This window comes from Crinia signifera, chromosome 5 (genome assembly GCF_055691185.1).
Source record: "Crinia signifera chromosome 5, ASM5569118v1, whole genome shotgun sequence".
Classification (NCBI taxonomy): Eukaryota; Metazoa; Chordata; class Amphibia; order Anura; family Myobatrachidae; genus Crinia; species Crinia signifera.
This window is the reverse complement of record NC_139221.1, coordinates 36,392,591-36,410,822: the sequence shown is the minus strand read 5'-3', so window position 1 is coordinate 36,410,822 and position 18,232 is coordinate 36,392,591. Positions and strand designations below refer to the sequence as shown.

The 18,232-nt window shown below is 46.0% G+C and overlaps 1 protein-coding gene across 1 annotated transcript in view; it reads right to left on the bottom strand.

Annotated features, from left to right (window-relative positions):
* Positions 1–18,232, bottom strand: part of LAPTM4B (lysosomal protein transmembrane 4 beta) — an 80,403-nt gene that overhangs the window by 31,271 nt on the left and 30,900 nt on the right. Inside the window, exons 2-3 of the mRNA XM_083187012.1 lie at positions 8,494–8,605; positions 3,663–3,736 (exon numbers count right to left, since the gene is read on the bottom strand). Of these exons, the coding sequence (XP_083043138.1) occupies positions 3,663–3,736; positions 8,494–8,605 (186 nt within the window). The remainder of the gene's footprint in view (positions 1–3,662; positions 3,737–8,493; positions 8,606–18,232) is intronic.

Here is an 18,232-nt window from a genome sequence, read left to right as displayed (position 1 = left end):
ATACTGATAGGTCAGAAGTTGTAAAGACCCACTAGAAATACTTTATTTTACAATTTAATAATACATAAGATGTACCATGGAAAAGACGTGTATAACATACTGTAACATCATTCTGAATAGATAAAAATAAATAGCTCAGTAGCTGCTTTAAAAAGACTTCCTGTATATGTCTCAATTGGTTAATAGTTCAAAGGAGATCTTGCATTGTGGAACTACAAGTCCCAGATAAATGTGAAAATAGGACTGTCTTCAAATTTAGTATGTGGAACCGGCATATGATTACCAGACCCAATGGCTATGCAGAATTTGGTAATCAGATATACACTGTATAAATGAGATACGGTCATTAGGTCGACAAGCATTGGGTCGACATCATTAGGTCAAAATGTAGAAAGGTCGACATGTCACTAGGTCAACACAAGCATTAGGTCAACATGGGCAAGGTAGAAGGTCAAAAGGTCGACATGGGGTTTTTCACTGCTTTTTGAGCCAACACGTGCCGACAGGCAGTATTTCATGCCCTAGCATCCACTAGGGCATGGTGGGAGAAGAAAAAAGTGCCCGAAGAGAAAAAAGTGCCCGAAGCATGGCGAGCGTAGCGAGCCATGTACAGGGATGCGGTATGTTTCAGTGTTCATGTCGACTGACGACATTCGGGTAAAAAAAAAAGTGAAAAACCCCATGTTGACCTTTTGACTGTCGACCTTGCCCATGTTGTCCTAATGCTTGTGTCGACCTAATGACATGTTGACCTACACCCATGTCGACCTTTCTGTATGTCGACCTAATGGTGTCCACCCAATGCTGGTTGACCTAACTGCTGTAGAACTAATGATCCATACCCGTATATATATATATATATATATATATATATATATATATATATATATATATATATATATATACAGTTCACAATATGCCGGCACTCCGTCGTCACTTAATCAGCTGGGCTGGGTGCACTTTAAATATTCCATACAACCTTTACCAATAGAAAAGGCACTCCAGACGTTTTTTTCAAAGCAAAGCTGTTTACTTCAGCGTGGATATCACCAAATGTACATTTTCGGGGTCAGCGCCCCTTCCTCAGGGTACAATCCACCTCACACAAACGACAGTGTCGTTTGTGTGAGGTGGATTGTACCCTGAGGAAGGGGCGCTGACCCCGAAAATGTACATTTGGTGATATCCACGCTGAAGTAAACAGCTTTGCTTTGAAAAAAACGTCTGGAGTGCCTTTTCTATTGGTAAAGGTTATATATATATATATATATATATATATATATATATATATATATATATATATATTAGTAAGCCCGCTTGAAGCAAATGCTTCAAAAGCTAGTAGATGTAGTTCCACTTGCTGCCAACAGATGGCAGTGTTTCGGAGCTGCACGGACACTAGACATATATACAGTTGATATTATGGTACTTGTGTATTTGCAAGGCGCCCACTAAGCTATTCGCTTAGTGGGCTATTCTGCGTAGTGAAATCGCATCGCATGGCACTGCATCCTGACCGCCGTTCGCGGGGGTGTCTTGCTAAATCGCATCGCACGCAAAATCGCATACGATCGCATGCGATTTTACGTGTGATGCGATTTAGCAAACACCCCCAGTGTACATGTCTATGTGATGCAATGGGATTTAGTACACCCCCACTATCCACATGGCGTTGCAAGCGCATGCGGTTACGTGTCCTCCCGACCTTTTCATACCCCCACTATCCACGTCGGCGTGGAGTTGATCTTACAAAGCGTGGCGAGCGCAGCGAGCCCTGCGAGGGGACGCGGATAACTTTACATGTATTCCGCATCCACTCGAGGGGCTCACTGCACTCGCCGCGCTTTGGGCTCGGTGGCTCGCTACGCTCACCACACTTTGTAAAATCAACTCCACGCCAACGTGGATAGTGGGGGTATGAAAAGGTCGGGAAGATGCGTAACCGCATCCCCTAGGGGGGCTCGCTGCGCTCACCATGTTTCGGGGTGACGTGGATAGTGGGGGTGTGCATGGGTGCCTTTAAAATGAAGTCCCATCACATCTCATCGCATGGGTGCTTATACAATGAGAAATTGCATCGCATCGCACCGCAAATATAATGCGATGCGATCCGTGAGCAAGGGTGCACTAAAAATTAACTAAGGAAAATTGCATTGCATCGCAGCGCACTGCACAGCAACATTGCATGCAATGTGATGCGATTTTCCTATGGTGCCATACGTATGTAAATTGGGCGCCCTGCAAATACACAAGTAGCGATATTATTTATGGTAAGGTACTTGTTTAGTTTCACGGCGGCAGCATGGCCGCCCGCTACTTCCGGGTTCGGCGCTCGGCAAACTTTCTAAAATAAAGTCCATGCCAACGTTAATAGTTCATACCCCCACTATCCACGTTGGCATGGAGTTGATTTTAGATAGCGTGGCGAGTGTAGCGTGGGCGAGCGAAGCGAGCCCCGCAAGGGGACACAGACGCTGCTGCGACTGAGACGCTGCTGCCGTGAAACTAAACAAGTACTTATGGCAATTTACCACCGTATTAGAAGTAGCAAAAAAAATAATGGTGTTTTATGAACATACAAAGTCATCTAGGGAAAAAAAGGTATTTGTGTGGGTGCTGCATAATAAATGTACTGATGTTGGGCCTGATGCAGGTTCCGCTGTTAGGTCGCACAGAAGCATCAGACTGCCAGTGATTGACAGTCTGATGCCAATTGGGGGGGCTACAGCCTTCACCTCCCAAAATGGAGCCATGTTGCCGCCGTTGCGGGGAAGGAATGAGGCCAGGATCTCTGTCCGAGAATGGAAGGACGGATCATTAAGGCGCCTATTAAATTATCATTATTGACATTTACCTTAACTTAACACACGGACACCTTATTCTAAAATAATAACACGGACAACTGCAACAATGCATAAGTTCATGGGTATTTATTACGTGGTATGACCCTATTGAAAGGGATGGCCAGGAAAGTGCTTGGAGACCAGCTCAGGTCAAAAAGTGTTAGTAATGGCGATGACTACAATGCCCCAACTTATAACCAGGGAGATGAACCGCCCCCATCCAATTTAAGGCACAGCCCGCACTGTGACGGTCTTACCGCCTCTTCTATGGCATGGCGAGGACATTTCAAGGAAGTGGCCAACGCCCACCCGCGGAGGCAGGACTCACCAGCCGTCCTGGTAAGGGGGGGGGGGGGGGGGCAATACCGCACAGTGACCACCTGTACCTCAAAAAATTACCGCTGGTCGAGAGCTCTTTCCCGCCAATTTTTTATTAATTTTCGTAAAGCCAAATTAGGTGAAGGCCGAAAGGCCAGGCAGCAATGGAAAGAGCAAGGGAGGGAGGGTGGGATTCCAGTCTCAAAGAGGAATCAGCATCATCTGCCTCCCCTTTATATACCCCTGCATAAGCTAACACCCCTTTTCTACCTAATTGGCTGAACTAACTATCAATCACCTTAACTTCTATGGGTAATGAACTATTCACACAACTTTATTAGGACAATCACATAATTCACAGGCCCTTAAATGCCCTCATGCCTATACAGCCCTCGCTTAATCTAATGCATGTTGGAGGCGTAACACCTCCTGCTTCATCATTACTATATTAGTGCTGTCACTGCGGATGATAAAACTACCATTGGAACACCTGTTACTTACCTTATAGGCACCATATGTGGCCATTGCACATATTAGAATCATTAGGAGGGAGATGGAAGTTGCGATGCACATATCTAGATAGAAGGAGATGAATAGAAGATGTAAGGAACATCATGTACCTGACACTTTTCAAAGTAAAATGCCAAAATTGATATAAGATTATTAGTATAATTAATGACAGGTTCTTATATAGCGCAGCATATTCCATTGCGTTCAGTTGGAAACAGTGGTAAAACATACTGATTAGTTACAGTCAATACGGTAGGAAGACCCTGCTCACAAGCTTACTATCTAAGGGAAATAGGCATTGATACACAAGGATAGGTGTTATCTATTGCATAATGGTCACAGATTGTACAGGTTCTTGGTGGTCTGTATGATATGGGGACCCAGCCAGGGGTCAGGGGAATAAAACGTGTGACAGAGAAAGGAGTCAAGGAAAGTAATATGTGTGGGCTGTACAGTGGGGATGTATTTGGATAGAAAAGGCTTGTGAAGGTTATGTTGGAAGTTCTGGAATTGTATAAGCTGCTTGAAGAGGTGCTCTCTCTCTCTTTATCTCCCATCTCCTCTGTCCTGCTGTATCTCCACTTTTTCTCTCCCCCTGCTCTTTTTCTTTCTCCCGTCCCTTCTCTTTCTCACAACACTCTCTCACTCCCTCCCCTCTGTCTCACTTCTCTCTTTATATCTCTCTCCTCCCTTTTCCCCATATTTTATCCCCTCTCTCTCTTTCCTCCCTCTCCTTCTCTCGAACAGTCTTACTCTTTCTTTCCCTACCCTCTCTCTCCCTGAAACCTTTTTTCTTTCACTCACTCCCTGTCTCTCCCCCTTTTTCTCCCTGACACCCTCTCTCACTCCCTGTCTCTCCCCTTTTTCTCCCTTACAACCTTCTCTCACTACCTGTCTCTTCCCCTTTCAACCTATCTCACTCCCTGTCTCTCCCCCTCTCCCTCCCTGTCTCTCAACCTTATTCTCCCTGTCACCCTCTCTCGCTCCCTGTCTCTCCCCCTTTCTCTCCTTAGCACCCTCTCCCTGTCTCTCACTCTTTCTCATCTTGACACCCTTTCTCACTTCCTATCTCTCCCCTTTCTATCCCTGACACCCTCTCTCACTTCCTGTCTATCCCTCTTTGTATCCCTGACACCCTCTCTCACTCCCTGTCTCTCACCATCCTCTCACTTATACCCTTTCTTATGCTAGGTACACGGATCGGAATCGGATCTAAAACATGGCAAAACATGCCCAATTTACATACAATCGATCGAGATTGCATCTAAATTGGGGGAATTGAGGCCAAATCGTTCTGGTGAGTACCCTACATTAATTTCTGTCTCTCCCCTCTTTTTCTCTATTATACACTCTCTCACTCCCTGTCTCTCCCCCATTCTCTCCCTGACAACCTCTCTCACTCCCTGTTTCTCCCCATTCTCTCCTTTACACCCTCTCTCACTCCATGTCTCTCCGCCTTTCTCTCTCTTTCACCCTTTCTCACTCCATGTCTTGCGGGTACCGCTGTCCCGAGCCCAGCCTCTCTGATGAGGGAAGGTCCCGGGCTGCTCATTCCACACTTTGCTACTCATCCCTCTCTCCAGTCTGCCTCCGGTACCTGCCCACTTGCCCATTACCTTTATCTTTGCTACCCAGCCCCCAGCCACGGTAGGTACAGACCAGGGGTTAAAGTGGGCTGGAACTGTTTTCCATTAGTTCCGCCTCCATCCGCCCACATTGCCGGCCAGCAGGGCACCCGCGACCGATTCAAGGAGTCTTGTACATGAGGAGGAGGAACGGGGAGGACAAGGGCAGGGCCGCCATTTGCCTGGCCACTTAAAAACCTCTGGGCCCCACTGCTGGCATGGTGAGCGGGATCAGGAGACACCACACCAGAGATAGGGAGCTTTTGTGCGATCAGCTGGATCAGGAGACCAGGAAATATCACCCCGATGAAAGGGTGAGTTGTAAGAAAGATCCCTGATTCCATATCACTGCCCGCGGTACAACAGCACTTGGACTGAAAGGGACAATGCAGCTACACAGTCTTTACCTGTACTGGTGGGAGAGGCTGTCACAAGCTTTTCAAACTCCTGCCCCCCCTTTCCTCCTGTAAATCCCATCCTCCTCCTTCTCTAATACCCCTCCTCCTCCTTCTCTAATACCCCTCCTCTAAACTTTTGGTCCTCCACACCCTCCCGCTCTCGCCCTCTAACCCCCTTCTGTCCTCTACCCAAACCCTCTAGCCCTCTACTCTAGGATTGCTCTATTCTGTGACTGGGGGTACTATTGTGCGGCCACTCTCCTTTCTTGCGATATCACATCCTTCTTCTGCGGTGAGCGCCATTGGCGCACGCAATTATTTTAGGACACACGGGAGGTAATGTCCCAAATGTATAATTTGTAGGGTGGCGACAAACACCTTAGCACAGGCTTTGGGGCCCTGTCTATTTTTTCAGTTCCGGGCCCCAGAATTTCTAGTGGCAGTCCTGCTCCCCCATTCTCTCCCTGACACCCTCTCTCACTCCCTCTCTCTCCCTGACACCCCCTCTCACTCCCTGTCTCTCCCTGACACCCTCTCTCTCATGACAATGGTGGGGCCCCCTGGCCGAACATGCAGCAGTGTTTATTATATACTGTTAGCATAGTAAAATTGGGCTCTATAGGAAATGTAACAAAATGTAGCAAAAAATATGTTGCTGTGTTAAAAAATGTCTTGTTCCAGAAAATGGATAGCCTTGTTTAAAAATAAATGAGCACATCATTGAGTGTATATTTGTATTTAGTTTCATGTACACGTTGCTATATTTCCATTTTGGTGTAATCCCCTCTGAAACGCTGAATTGCCCCTGACTGGGGCCATAGCCAGATAGCCCTTATAGGAGAGATTAACAGTTTTGTCCATAAATGTGTTGTGCCTTACTACATCTAGCTTTATTATCACAAGAGTAAATCTGATTTTATTCCCATTGCCATATTAGAAGGAGAATAAATTGAGTTAACTGCTGTCCTCGCAGCTGTTCTCCAAGGGAAAATCTAGAACACTTTATACAATGACAGAGCTATTGCCAGAGTGGACACTATATTAAAGTGCAGCAATAACAATGATTTATATCCTGATAGGTGGAGGAAGATTATGGCTCAATATCACCCCATGAGTTCTGATCAGAGATTGTCTAGGCAGATCCCTCTATGATTCCATTGTAATTAACCCTAATTCTCTGTGCGTTTGCTTGGACTTGTAGACATGTCTAAATCGTTTCTATGTTTGTAATTACCTTCATGATAGCTGACCTGTCTTCTGCAGAAGTGATGTCACTAAAAATAACACAACTAACTAACACAATAAAGACACTTTACACATTTTATTTATGCAGAAGCACCTATTCTGTGCACTTCATAATAGGGGTTATTCTGGTTGGTTCACAAGTCCACCAGAGCCTGCCCTGCGAATGCCGCACCGGTGATCGTGCGCCGCTCCCCCGCCCCCCCCCATTACTATTACTTACCAATGGTGGCGCAGCATCTTCTTCCTCCGGGACTCGGGGCTCGGAGCACTCACTGCACAGTGTAGCCTGCAGAGCGCCTATGTATCCTAGGCTCGGCGCTCTGCAGGCTGCACTGTGTATTGTGTGCGCCTGGCCGCCGGCGCCGAGTGGGGATACTGTGCGGGTGCGGGGGAGGTGCCATGCCACTGTGGGCAGCGGCCCGGGCCCCGGCAGAGGCCCGGGACAGCTGTACCCCTGGCACCACCTGTCTGCGGCCCTGCCCATGGAGATACACCCAGCGTTTTCATGGGAACATCCATAAAACACTGGGTGTTCCCATGGGAGACTACCCTGGCTGCCAAAACCCCGGCGCCCACCGCTCGCAATGTTGGGTGCGTACACCCACCGAACAATCTGTTCACTGTGGTTGCACACACCTGCGTCTGCACATCATCGGACCCCTTGCAAATGAAGGGGTCCGAACGAACGGACCTGAATGTGCATTGTACAGTCAGAAAGATAATCTATTATACCTATTTTAAATAGGGTTGGAAAAAAACTTTTTTGGTTTTAGACCATCTTTTTAATGAAAAATGAATGTAATTCTGTTTGCTATAATAATACTGTGACACGTTGCTCTGTATTAGAAACCTTGACCAACCATGTTTTAATGCTTTCTAACATTAACAATCCATAGTTATCAGGCTTTGATATGATTTATTTGAAATGTTTCTATAAAACCAATTTTAGACTAAACATAATTCAAACATGCAAAAGTACTTTTCAGAGAAAATCTCCAAACACAAAAAAGGAGTTATGAGTTAGCACTGGATATGTCACAAGGTTCTGAAAAGAAGTAAACATGAAGATTAAACCATGAGGCATGTTTCTCTGCTTAATGTGTTGGTGTTGTTTACTTTTTAAGATTGTGAGCGTTAACTGAGGTTTTTTCCTGTCCTATGGAAATATTGGGGGAGAAGCTTGATGGTATGCAGATTTAGCACCTCCCTTATCTGCTTCACCTCCCTATATCTTTATTGTGTGTGTGTGTGTGATTTACTGCATTGGTTCATCTTACTTAGATGAAGACCACAAACAACAAGAATGTGGAATAATACCAGGGATTCCCTTACAATAGGCTTTTTTTTAATAAGTCACAGTGTTGTGCCTGCAGTCACAGCATACTAAAAAAAAACCTGTGTTTAAAAAAACAAAAACATTTTGTTTAAACCAGCCAACCCTGATTTTAAACCATTAAGCTACTGTTTGACCAGACCTAGTGCATGTAAATGACATTAAGGTCTGCTTAAACTGTGCGTTTGTGAACTGGGTTCACTTTCATTTTAATTACTTACTGGCATCATCCATGAAGTCAAATTCATTTCTCAGTTCATTGCTCGGAAGGTGATACAGGTCTGGGTCAGCGAGGGCACTCAACAGGATTAGGAGGACCACGGAATTTATTATCTGTGAAGAAAGAAGTGATCATATTCATACTGTACTTCGTGGTATTTGCTTTAAGATATAAAATATAATTTTTACCTACAGCAAAATGCCGTAATAACGTCTATCGGAAGTGTGATGATGAGAATATTTATTCCCCAGAGATGGGGATACTGGCTCGGTTTCTGGTTAGAAAAGCACTGATGCATGGTTTATTGGTGCGCTAGTTCCTAGCACTTGTAGCGATGGACTGTTTTATTTCCAATTTAAAAATAATGAGAGGGGGGAAAGAGGGGGTTAACAGAAGGACCAATAAAGAAGGACCAGTGTTCATCGTTTTGACCTCTCATTGGTCCTTCCACTCACACCCCATTCCACATGGAGCCCAGGGGAAAAATGGCTTCCTGGTTTCCATGGAGGGGAGGACTTACAATATCCAGCTCTCTCCCTATGTAACAGCCTGGGTTTAAATGATACAGACTACTTTACAATGGATACCTACCATTTTTTAAACATCATTTATTTACCCATCTCTTGTTCCACCTCAGACTTTTACCAGTAATGTTATTCTGTACATAAATACTTTATGCAGTAAAAATACTTTATGCACTAAAAACAGAAATGTGGAGTGTTGAAAAGGAGAGGGCCCAAGTTCAGGTTCCATGTGGGCAGGGGTTAAAGTGGGGGGAACTGGGTGGAACTGAGTTCCACCACCTGGTTTGGTAGAGGGAACTCAGTTCCACCTCCACCACAACCCTGCACTGTAATTCCAAGAGAAAAACCTGTCCCAGCCGCTACCTTTTCTAGCACAGTGTAGGTGATGTCATGCCATCACTGCCACTGAGGTGAATATAGGGAGCTGGCCAATAGAAATGCAGGGTTTCTCGAGCAGCAAATTAGCGATTTGATCCTAATGCGCGGCCCCGCGTTATCGATATTGGATAGAAAAACAGACTGTGCAAGCAAGACTATATAATACTGATCTGTACTACTGTATATTGTCTAAATCAAATGTGTATACCGTGCCATGCGATTTGCTCCTGATCCGATCAAATAGAAAGTACATTGCACCGTGTGTACACCCCTTAACAAACAAAACTCTATTATTAGTAAACTTAATATTTTAATATTGTTCATTCAGTTTAGTGACACTCCATTTATCTATACATCCCCCACATAACGTATGTATAATGTACTACACATATACAGCATAGCGTACCGACAGTTGACACATTACACAAAAAGCTTAGACAAGCATCCAGAAACATACAAGTACCCCGGATAGGTCACCTTTCCAGTCCTGGTTATTAATCCTCTTTCAGGTTATGAAACAAGATCAACATCTTCCTGGTTGGGACATTTCTGAGAATTAAGCTATAAATAATTTCAGGGTTGGAAATGTAAAGAGGGCATTGTATATTTAACAAGGACAGTGCTCCGTCTGACCCATGTAACTAACTCCGCGCTGTACATACAGTATGTGCAGAATTACATTGTGTTACTTGTATATTTAGGGTCAGTGCATTCTAAAGAACTGCATACCCAGATGCCATCTCAGTGCTGAGAATAAAAAGAATAATTAAGTTTTAGAGTAAATAGGAATTTTCAGAGAATTTGGTGCTCTATGGGGGGGGGGATGCAATCTGGGATCACGGCTGTCGATCCCCGCCGACAGCCATGATCCTGGCCCGTTTGTGGTCAGATCGACTGCATAACGACAGCCGGGATTCAATGTCCCGCCTGCCGATGGGGGCGTGGCCGCAAAAACGGCCATGGATTGTCGATCTGCGGCCCAGATAACGACAATCCACGGCCGTTATTGGCAGAACGGTCCTGAGAGCTTCTGAAGTCGGGCCCCTTCTGCTGTGATCCCGCATCAATGCTATGGTTAATGACAGCATTGAATAGGGAGCCGCCGCTATTCCCCACGTCGGAAATAGCACATTGTATACCCCTCTATGAGCGCATAGAAATAGAATTAAACAAACAAACTAAAATTAAATGAAATACGAAGAGCAAAATACAGGTAAAATATACACATATGATTAGAGTAAGTAATACAAAGTAATCATCACTATATATAAAAGGCTAAATCCTTCTCACCTTTTTGAGGGAAAGTTCCACCACTGACCATTAGAGTCTATTAGACAGACTAAATAGCTCCTTAACAGAAAATGAAAACCAAATGATCTGTTTCAAACTTCCTGGTTTTTGGGCGGGACGTACTAAAGGGAAAATGCGGTAAAACCCCCATTCTACCGCATTTTCCTATGTATTAAAACCACGCCACCTCGTTAACGCAGGGAACGGTATCGCCACCTTTGGGTGACGATACCCTATAGAAGCCTATGGGCTTCTTATCGCTGCCCGACGCCTCCGCCGCAAACCCGCCGACCCCCCTCTCCCCCTTCCTCTGGGTTACCTGGTCCAGGTCCTCCTGGACCCGGAAGGTAAGCCCTGCCTCCCCCTAATAACGCAGCCGGACGTCCTTCCGGCTGCAGGGGGGAGGAGGAGGCGCCGGGGACAGCCTGCTTAGCTGTCCGCGGCGTGAGGGGAGAGCCAGGCGGCAGGGAGGTGACGGGGACCCCCCGCACACCAGAGTACAGGTATCGCGGGGGGGGGCTCCGTCACCGCATCGCGATGCCAGCCGCATATGTTAGTACATATGCGGCAGCATCGCGGCAGCTGTCAGGCGAAGGGCGGCGATGTATATTAATACATCCCGCCCTTAAACAGAGAGAGCTGTGAAGACAGAGATTGGAGGTAGCAGTAGATAGGGATTTTGGCGGCATTTTACTTGTATCGGTAGAATTACCCGGGGCGGGACGCAGGAACATCCCCCAAAATTGGGACGTTCCCGGGACAGTTTCGAGGTATGCTATATATTCTGTTCAGGGATTCCCCTTTGATTTTATGTACAAACATGTCATTGTTATGTGTTTATTTTAGCTTGAAATATATAATTATTTGTGTAAAAGGTCTATGCAGCTCACAATACATAGCGGTTGAATTTGGGAGTATATTAGGACTTCCTGAAATAGCAGCAATCTCCCTCTGTCCCTGAAAGCTCTAGCAATCTCCCTGATTTCACCAAACCCACATTACACAGCGGTTACATTTTTGGGAGGAGATACAAAACAAAGAAATACGAGATATATACATCCAAATGGAATAATCAATACTATTTCCCTGCATTGGCTAATTATAATCTCCCCACCAGCCACCAACAAATTTCCTCGACCGCTGGTCTAGTCCTAGTACACGGTCATATCTGGGATAGATTCGCTGGTACTGTCTAGTGCCCATTAAGTGGGGACTGTGACGTTCAAAACTAACCCTACTAACTGGTTATTCAAAAAAGGAAAATCCTTAAAACTGCATGTTTCAACTTACCGGTTTAATGAGATGGGGAGTGTATTCATTTTTAATATGTGTTTGTAAGTCTTGTTTGTCTAATTGTGGCCACAACATTGTGTACATTTTAATAAATTGTAATATTATTCAGCACAGCGCTGTTCCATATATTTTTTCTTTCTTTGGTATTATTTTAAAGGGGTTTTGGTAATTCCCCTTTTTGGTACAGCTGCAGAATAAACCAATCAGCGCTCAATATATCAAGTTGTCTTGTTAGTTTATTATAATACACAATAATCCCTATGGCTACATGTGTATATTACATAAGGTCTCTCGTACAGTACAATAGATCTTACTAACTGCTTTGGGGCTCATCTACATTTGGATGAAAGTCATTTTATGACATGCCTCTCAGATGTAGTAGTGCACGTCCACGCTTCTAGGTGCTACCGCCCAAGGGCCTGCCCAAGGGCCCCCCCAATTTTGGTGCCTCCTTTACAATGTCTGTGAAAAACTTTCTGAAATCTAGGTAAGTATGACTAAATTGCATTTGGACGTTATTGCACAGGCATCACATTTTATTGTTATCACATATAGGGGCAGATGTTTGAAGCCTGGAGAAGAGATAAACTGGAGATAAGGTAAAAGGAGATAAAACATCAGCCAATCAACTCCCAACTGTCATTTTCAAACACAGTTATTGGCTCTCCTTTCACTTTATCTCCAGTTTTATCTTTTTTTCCAGGCTTAATACATCTGCCCCACTATATGCTGAGTTAGAAGAAAATAAGTATCACTCTGGCCAAAGGGCCCCCTAAGGCAGGAGGGACTGACACCCTGGGCCCCCGACTTATACCCCTTTTACACCAAAACGCCAGGTCACACCCGGCTTTTTGGACCCAGGATCAAGCCAGGTGAGACCCAGCGTTTTGTCCCTTTTACACTGGCGCCCCCCTCCCAGCACAGGCGGTTCCTGAGCCGCCGGCGCTTGGAGATGACATTATCTCCAAGCGCCGATCGCCACCGCCGGGACCCGGACCGCTGCGCTGAGGGCAAGCCCAGCACTAAGGTAATCCCCAGTCCCCGTACACCCCCCAGCCCTTGTCCGGGAGGTGAATGGATGCCGCACACAGGCATCCATTCACCTCCTCCGCTGCCGCTGTCTGCAGAGTATAGCAGACAGCAGCGCAGGCGGTCTGTGCCCCCCGTCCAACCTGCGGATGCTGCGTTCCGCAGGTTGCATGTCCCCCATTGATATAAATGGGAGCCGGGTCGGATGACCCGACGTACCCATTTAGACCACCCTCTACCCAGTTCCTGGACGTTTTCTACCCAGGTCAGGACCTGGGTAGAAGTCCCATGTAAAGGGACACAGCGTGTCCCATTTACACCGCCGATGATCCGGTCTGACCCGCCGCTGACCCAGATTTTTCGGCGGTGTAAAAGTGGTATAAATCTGACTCTGGTCCATATATGGAGCTAGACAAGCCTTTTGGGTGGCGCATGACACGCCCCCTCAATGGGGCGCTGTGCAAAATGTGAATACCAACGCTAATCTCCCTGAAACTAGTTTTCAAAAGTAGGCAAGCATGGGGTTAAAGCTACCCTGCTACTGGATTCAGCACGTATCCATTGTGCAATGCCAATGCCACTAATAATAAGGCAAATTCATGGTTAGCGCTTTTGCCCTTGAATCATTCATGGTGGAGCAGCACAGATTGCCTCTCCTGTAGTCTTAAAGGATGTCCTTGTGACGTCTTTGATTAGAAAAAGGCAAACGTGTTCAGTTTGCTATTAAATCCATCAGAGGCGCCTGTAAAATAGACAAGCGATCTTCATAATATCCTCTTCTACGCATTTCATTATCATGGCTCCGTACTGTCAGCCAAAAACCATCTCTTTCCTCAATCCTTAACAGTTTAACATGATTAGAAACACCCTAAAAAGAATGCGGGAGATGTATCAAACCGGAGAGAGTCATTGCAAAGATTTTGACAAATGGCAACATATACCATAGTACAGTATGCATTGAGTCCTGTTGGAGAAAGTGCGCTATATAAATGAAACTTACTTACATTGTAATGCAGAGTGATCTACCGCTGCGTGTAACTGGCACACACACCCACGCACTCTCCCTGCAGCAGGGAGAAATGTAACAGCGTTTGCCCTAGATAATTAAGCCCAAAATATGTTTACATGCAGGTGAGATAAGACCCATCTAGTGCTACTAAAAACAGCTGAACTGTCACCTCTCAGATGAGTTGGTGGCATTAATCTCCCGCACCGAGCGGCTAAACAAATCGCTCATCACAAAGATGGAAAACAACAGGATCAGTGTTGTACTGTACGTACGATGACAAACTACACTGACATATGAGGCAGGAAGGACTGACACCTTGCTCTATCTATAATAGGTTCAAGGGGTGATGTACAGACTGGGCCCTGGCTCAAGGGGGGCCCCACACCGCACCAATGGAATATTGGAATATACTTACCTTTTGCTGGGTGGTTTTAGAATCTTCATGGGATGTTCATGAGGTCGACACCATTATGTCGACAAACAAGAAGGTCGAAATGCAAAAAGGTCAACATGCAAAAATGTTGACATGCAAAAAGGTCCACGTGCAAAAAGGTCAACACAAGTATTAGGTCGACGTGGGAAAGGTCGACAGTCAAAATGTCTACACGGGGTTTTTCACTTTTTTTGGAGCCAACATGTGCCGACAGGCGGTATTTCATGCCCTACCATCCACTCGGGCGTGGTGTGAGAATAAAATAGTGTGCCGAGTGTAGTGAGGCACCGTGCCTGAAGCATGGCGAGTGTAGCGAGGGGACGTGGTGCTACGTTTTAGTGTCCATGTTGACTGTGTTGACATTTTTAACAAAAATATTTTTAAAACCCCATGGTGACCTTTTGACTGTCGACATTCCCCATGTTGACGTAATGCTTTGGTCGACCTATTTGAATGTCAACCTTTTTTTGCATGTCAACCTTTTGCATGTCAACCTTTTTGTATGTCAACCTTCTTGTTCAACCTAATGGTGTCAACCTAATGGTCGTCTCACAGCCAATTAAAATGCGACACTGTGCTTAACCGTAACCGGACTTTCCACTGTTGGAGATACACATTTATTGGGCACTGCACGAAGTGGACATGATAAAGATGGCGTCCGGCTGTTTATTCGCTGGGACCCTAAGAGCAGTGTACATTGTTCTGATGTATGATACATGAAGAGCTCTGAGCAGATCACTTCTTCTGTTTTCTCTATGAATCTCTGTCATCTCGAAAATAAACTTTATTTAAAAAAAAAACACTGGCCATTCAAACACTGCTGCCGCCCCCTGCACCCCCCCCCCCCCTCCCCGCAGCGCACAGCCCTGGTGGTGTTTGTAACTCGCCAAAACTGTTAGCTGCTCGGCTTGGCACATGCACAGAAATGCGCTTACACAAACCCCAACCATCGGGGCTAGGGCCTAATTCGGATCGCAACGAGCGAACCTGAATTGACCCCTAAAACCACAAAAGGTATCCACTCACCCTTCTACCTTAACTACCATACTGATAGGGTGATGACGCTGCCCACGGTAAGGTGGTCAACAACGGTGAGCACACCTAAAAAACCAAGAACCAATCAAACTCCAACTGAGATCCACATCAAAAGCAGACATTAAATTGACGTTCTTCCCGATCTACTACTGGCGAACATAAACCACATGAAAACAAGAAAACAGAACAGTGGAGGGAGGGAGGGTGGGAAGGAAGGAAAGAAAAAGAGAGGCTCATCCTGCCCCCAAACAGCCCTTAAGATAAAAGTAATGACCTACACAGGCCCACCGCCATTCTCTGAGGTTTAACCCACTCCATTCCCATGCTGTCATTTCACAGTATGTCCTGCAGAGCATTCTCCTGCTTGGTAGGATTCCATCATTTTGGGTGCTAAAGAATATAAACCATTAATTGTAATTGTAATATATTTCGATTGCCCGCACCATGAACCATGGGCAGCAATAGATTATAAAATTCAACTAGCAACCAGAAAAATGCTATAGCTTCCATACATTAGGAATTTGCCTCTTTACCTTCAGTTGTTCTGCAGCAGCAGTAGAATCAGTGCCGTCTTTCCCATTGGGCTTAATGGGCAGTTGTCCAGGGGCCCAAGGATTCTAGGGGCCACTCCAATGGGGAAGGCGGCACTGCCCTAGGTTGCTGCTGCTTTGGCAGCGGGGTCTGGCAGCAGCAGCTAAGAGCTTGTAGCGCTGCGCTATATGCCGGGCGTCAGAACGGGAATCTGATTTTGAAAAGACTGGCCGGACGCTGATCAACATCTGGACAGTCTTTTAAAAATCAGCAGCGTTCCTGCCCAGCAAACAGCGCATCGCTACAAGCTAGGGATGGCCATCGACCATCGATGATTCGAAATCATTGATGGTTCATGGCCGATGTCGAATACTTTTGCCATCGATGGGGGATAACCAGATGGTTTTCCTCCATCGATGGAATAGCAAAACGATGTTTTGCTTTTTTTATTTTGATCAAAGTGCCGGGACACGGAGCATAGCTCCGACACCCGCGAAGCCCCGCCCCCGTGTTTTTATTGGCCCACAGGCCAATCAATCAAACACAATGGCTGACCATCGATATGTAAAAATATCGATGGTCAGCCATTGCATAGTTTAGTATTATCGATGGCCAGTTGCAGAATTGCCATCGATGGCAACCATCGATGGCAATGGCAACGATGGCCATCCCTACTACAAGCTCCCAGCCGCCGCAGTGGGTAGAGGGAGGGGCCAGTGTGCAGTCTCCATGTGCCCCCCACCCCCTTCTCTGGACTGTGCATGCGCAGACTTTATGGAAACTAGTGTACCATTTGCCTGGGCATTACAGCGGTATTGGTGGAGCAGTAGGTGTAGGTTATGGGTGCAGGGGCCCAGGGTCACTACACACTCCCTACACCCAGTAGAGGTACTGTATACCCACAATTGCATGATAGTGGGAGAGATGTACTAACCCTTGGAAAGAAAAAAAGCACGCGCAAGAGAGAGATAAAGTGCCAGCCCATAAGCTCCTAACTGTCATGTTACAAGTTGTGTTTGAAAAATGACAGGGGCTGATTGGTCGGTAGTTTATTTCTCTCCATGTTATACTCTCCAATTCTAAATACATCTGCCCCAGTGCTTTTAAAGAGCCTCCACTTTCTAACTTACCTCTCACCTCCACTGTTTTGCCCAATTTCTGCCCCATAGAGCCCATAGTGAAAGCTAACAGTGAAATGTCATCTATATATATGTGTAGTGTCCATGTGTCACCGAAACACTGCCATCTGTTGGCAGCAAGTGAAACTACGCCTACCTTTCGAAGCATTTGCTTCGAGCGGTCGTACACGGTCACCGGTACTTATGTATTATCTGGGCTCCCATGTTAAATGCACCCCATTTTTTCATACCCCTATTATCCAACTACGCATGGAGTTGATTTTATATAGTGTGGCGAGCGCAGCGAACCACCGTGCCCGAAGCATGGCGAGCGCAGCGGTACCATAAGAAAAACGGGAGCCCAGATATTACATAAGTACCCTGTCACCTGTTGGCAGCAAGTGAAACTACATCTAGCTTTCGAAGCATTGGCTTTGAGCGTGCTTACTAGTATCTCATATAAATGTAAAACATAAGAATAATAAAGTATTGGAGAACAGATGGTGTTGAAAGTATCAACTAAGTATCAAGAATTGGCTTTACATTAACTATTTTATTACTTGATTTTTCTGGATGTAGACATAAGAGTTCCATAGAACTATTATAATATTAGGTACTTGTTTCCTAGCACTGCGCCAGTGATTTTTATCTCAAGTATCGGGACCTAAAAAATCGCGTTGATCGCATCGCATGCAACCAAATCGCATGCGATGCGATCGACGCAATTTTTAAATTGGAATCAATTTAAATTGAAAACAATGGCCCCTGAGACCCAATTTTACATTGGGCCCAATGTAAAAAGCCCCCGAAACCCCAATTTTAATTGCATACCTCATGGGTGAAATGCCCCCCCATTGTTAACCCCACCCCACGATGAACGCCAACCCGAAGCGTGGCGAGCGCAGCGAGCCCGCGAGGGGCGGCGGTACGCGTCCTCCGACCTTTTAATACCCCCACTATCCACGTCGGTGTGGAGTTGTTTATACAAAGTGTGGCGAGTGCAGAGAGCCACCGAGCCCGAAGTGTGGCGAGCGCAGCGTGCCCCGCGTGGGGACGCGCATAACTTCACAGATATACGCGTCTCCTCGCGGGGCGCGCTG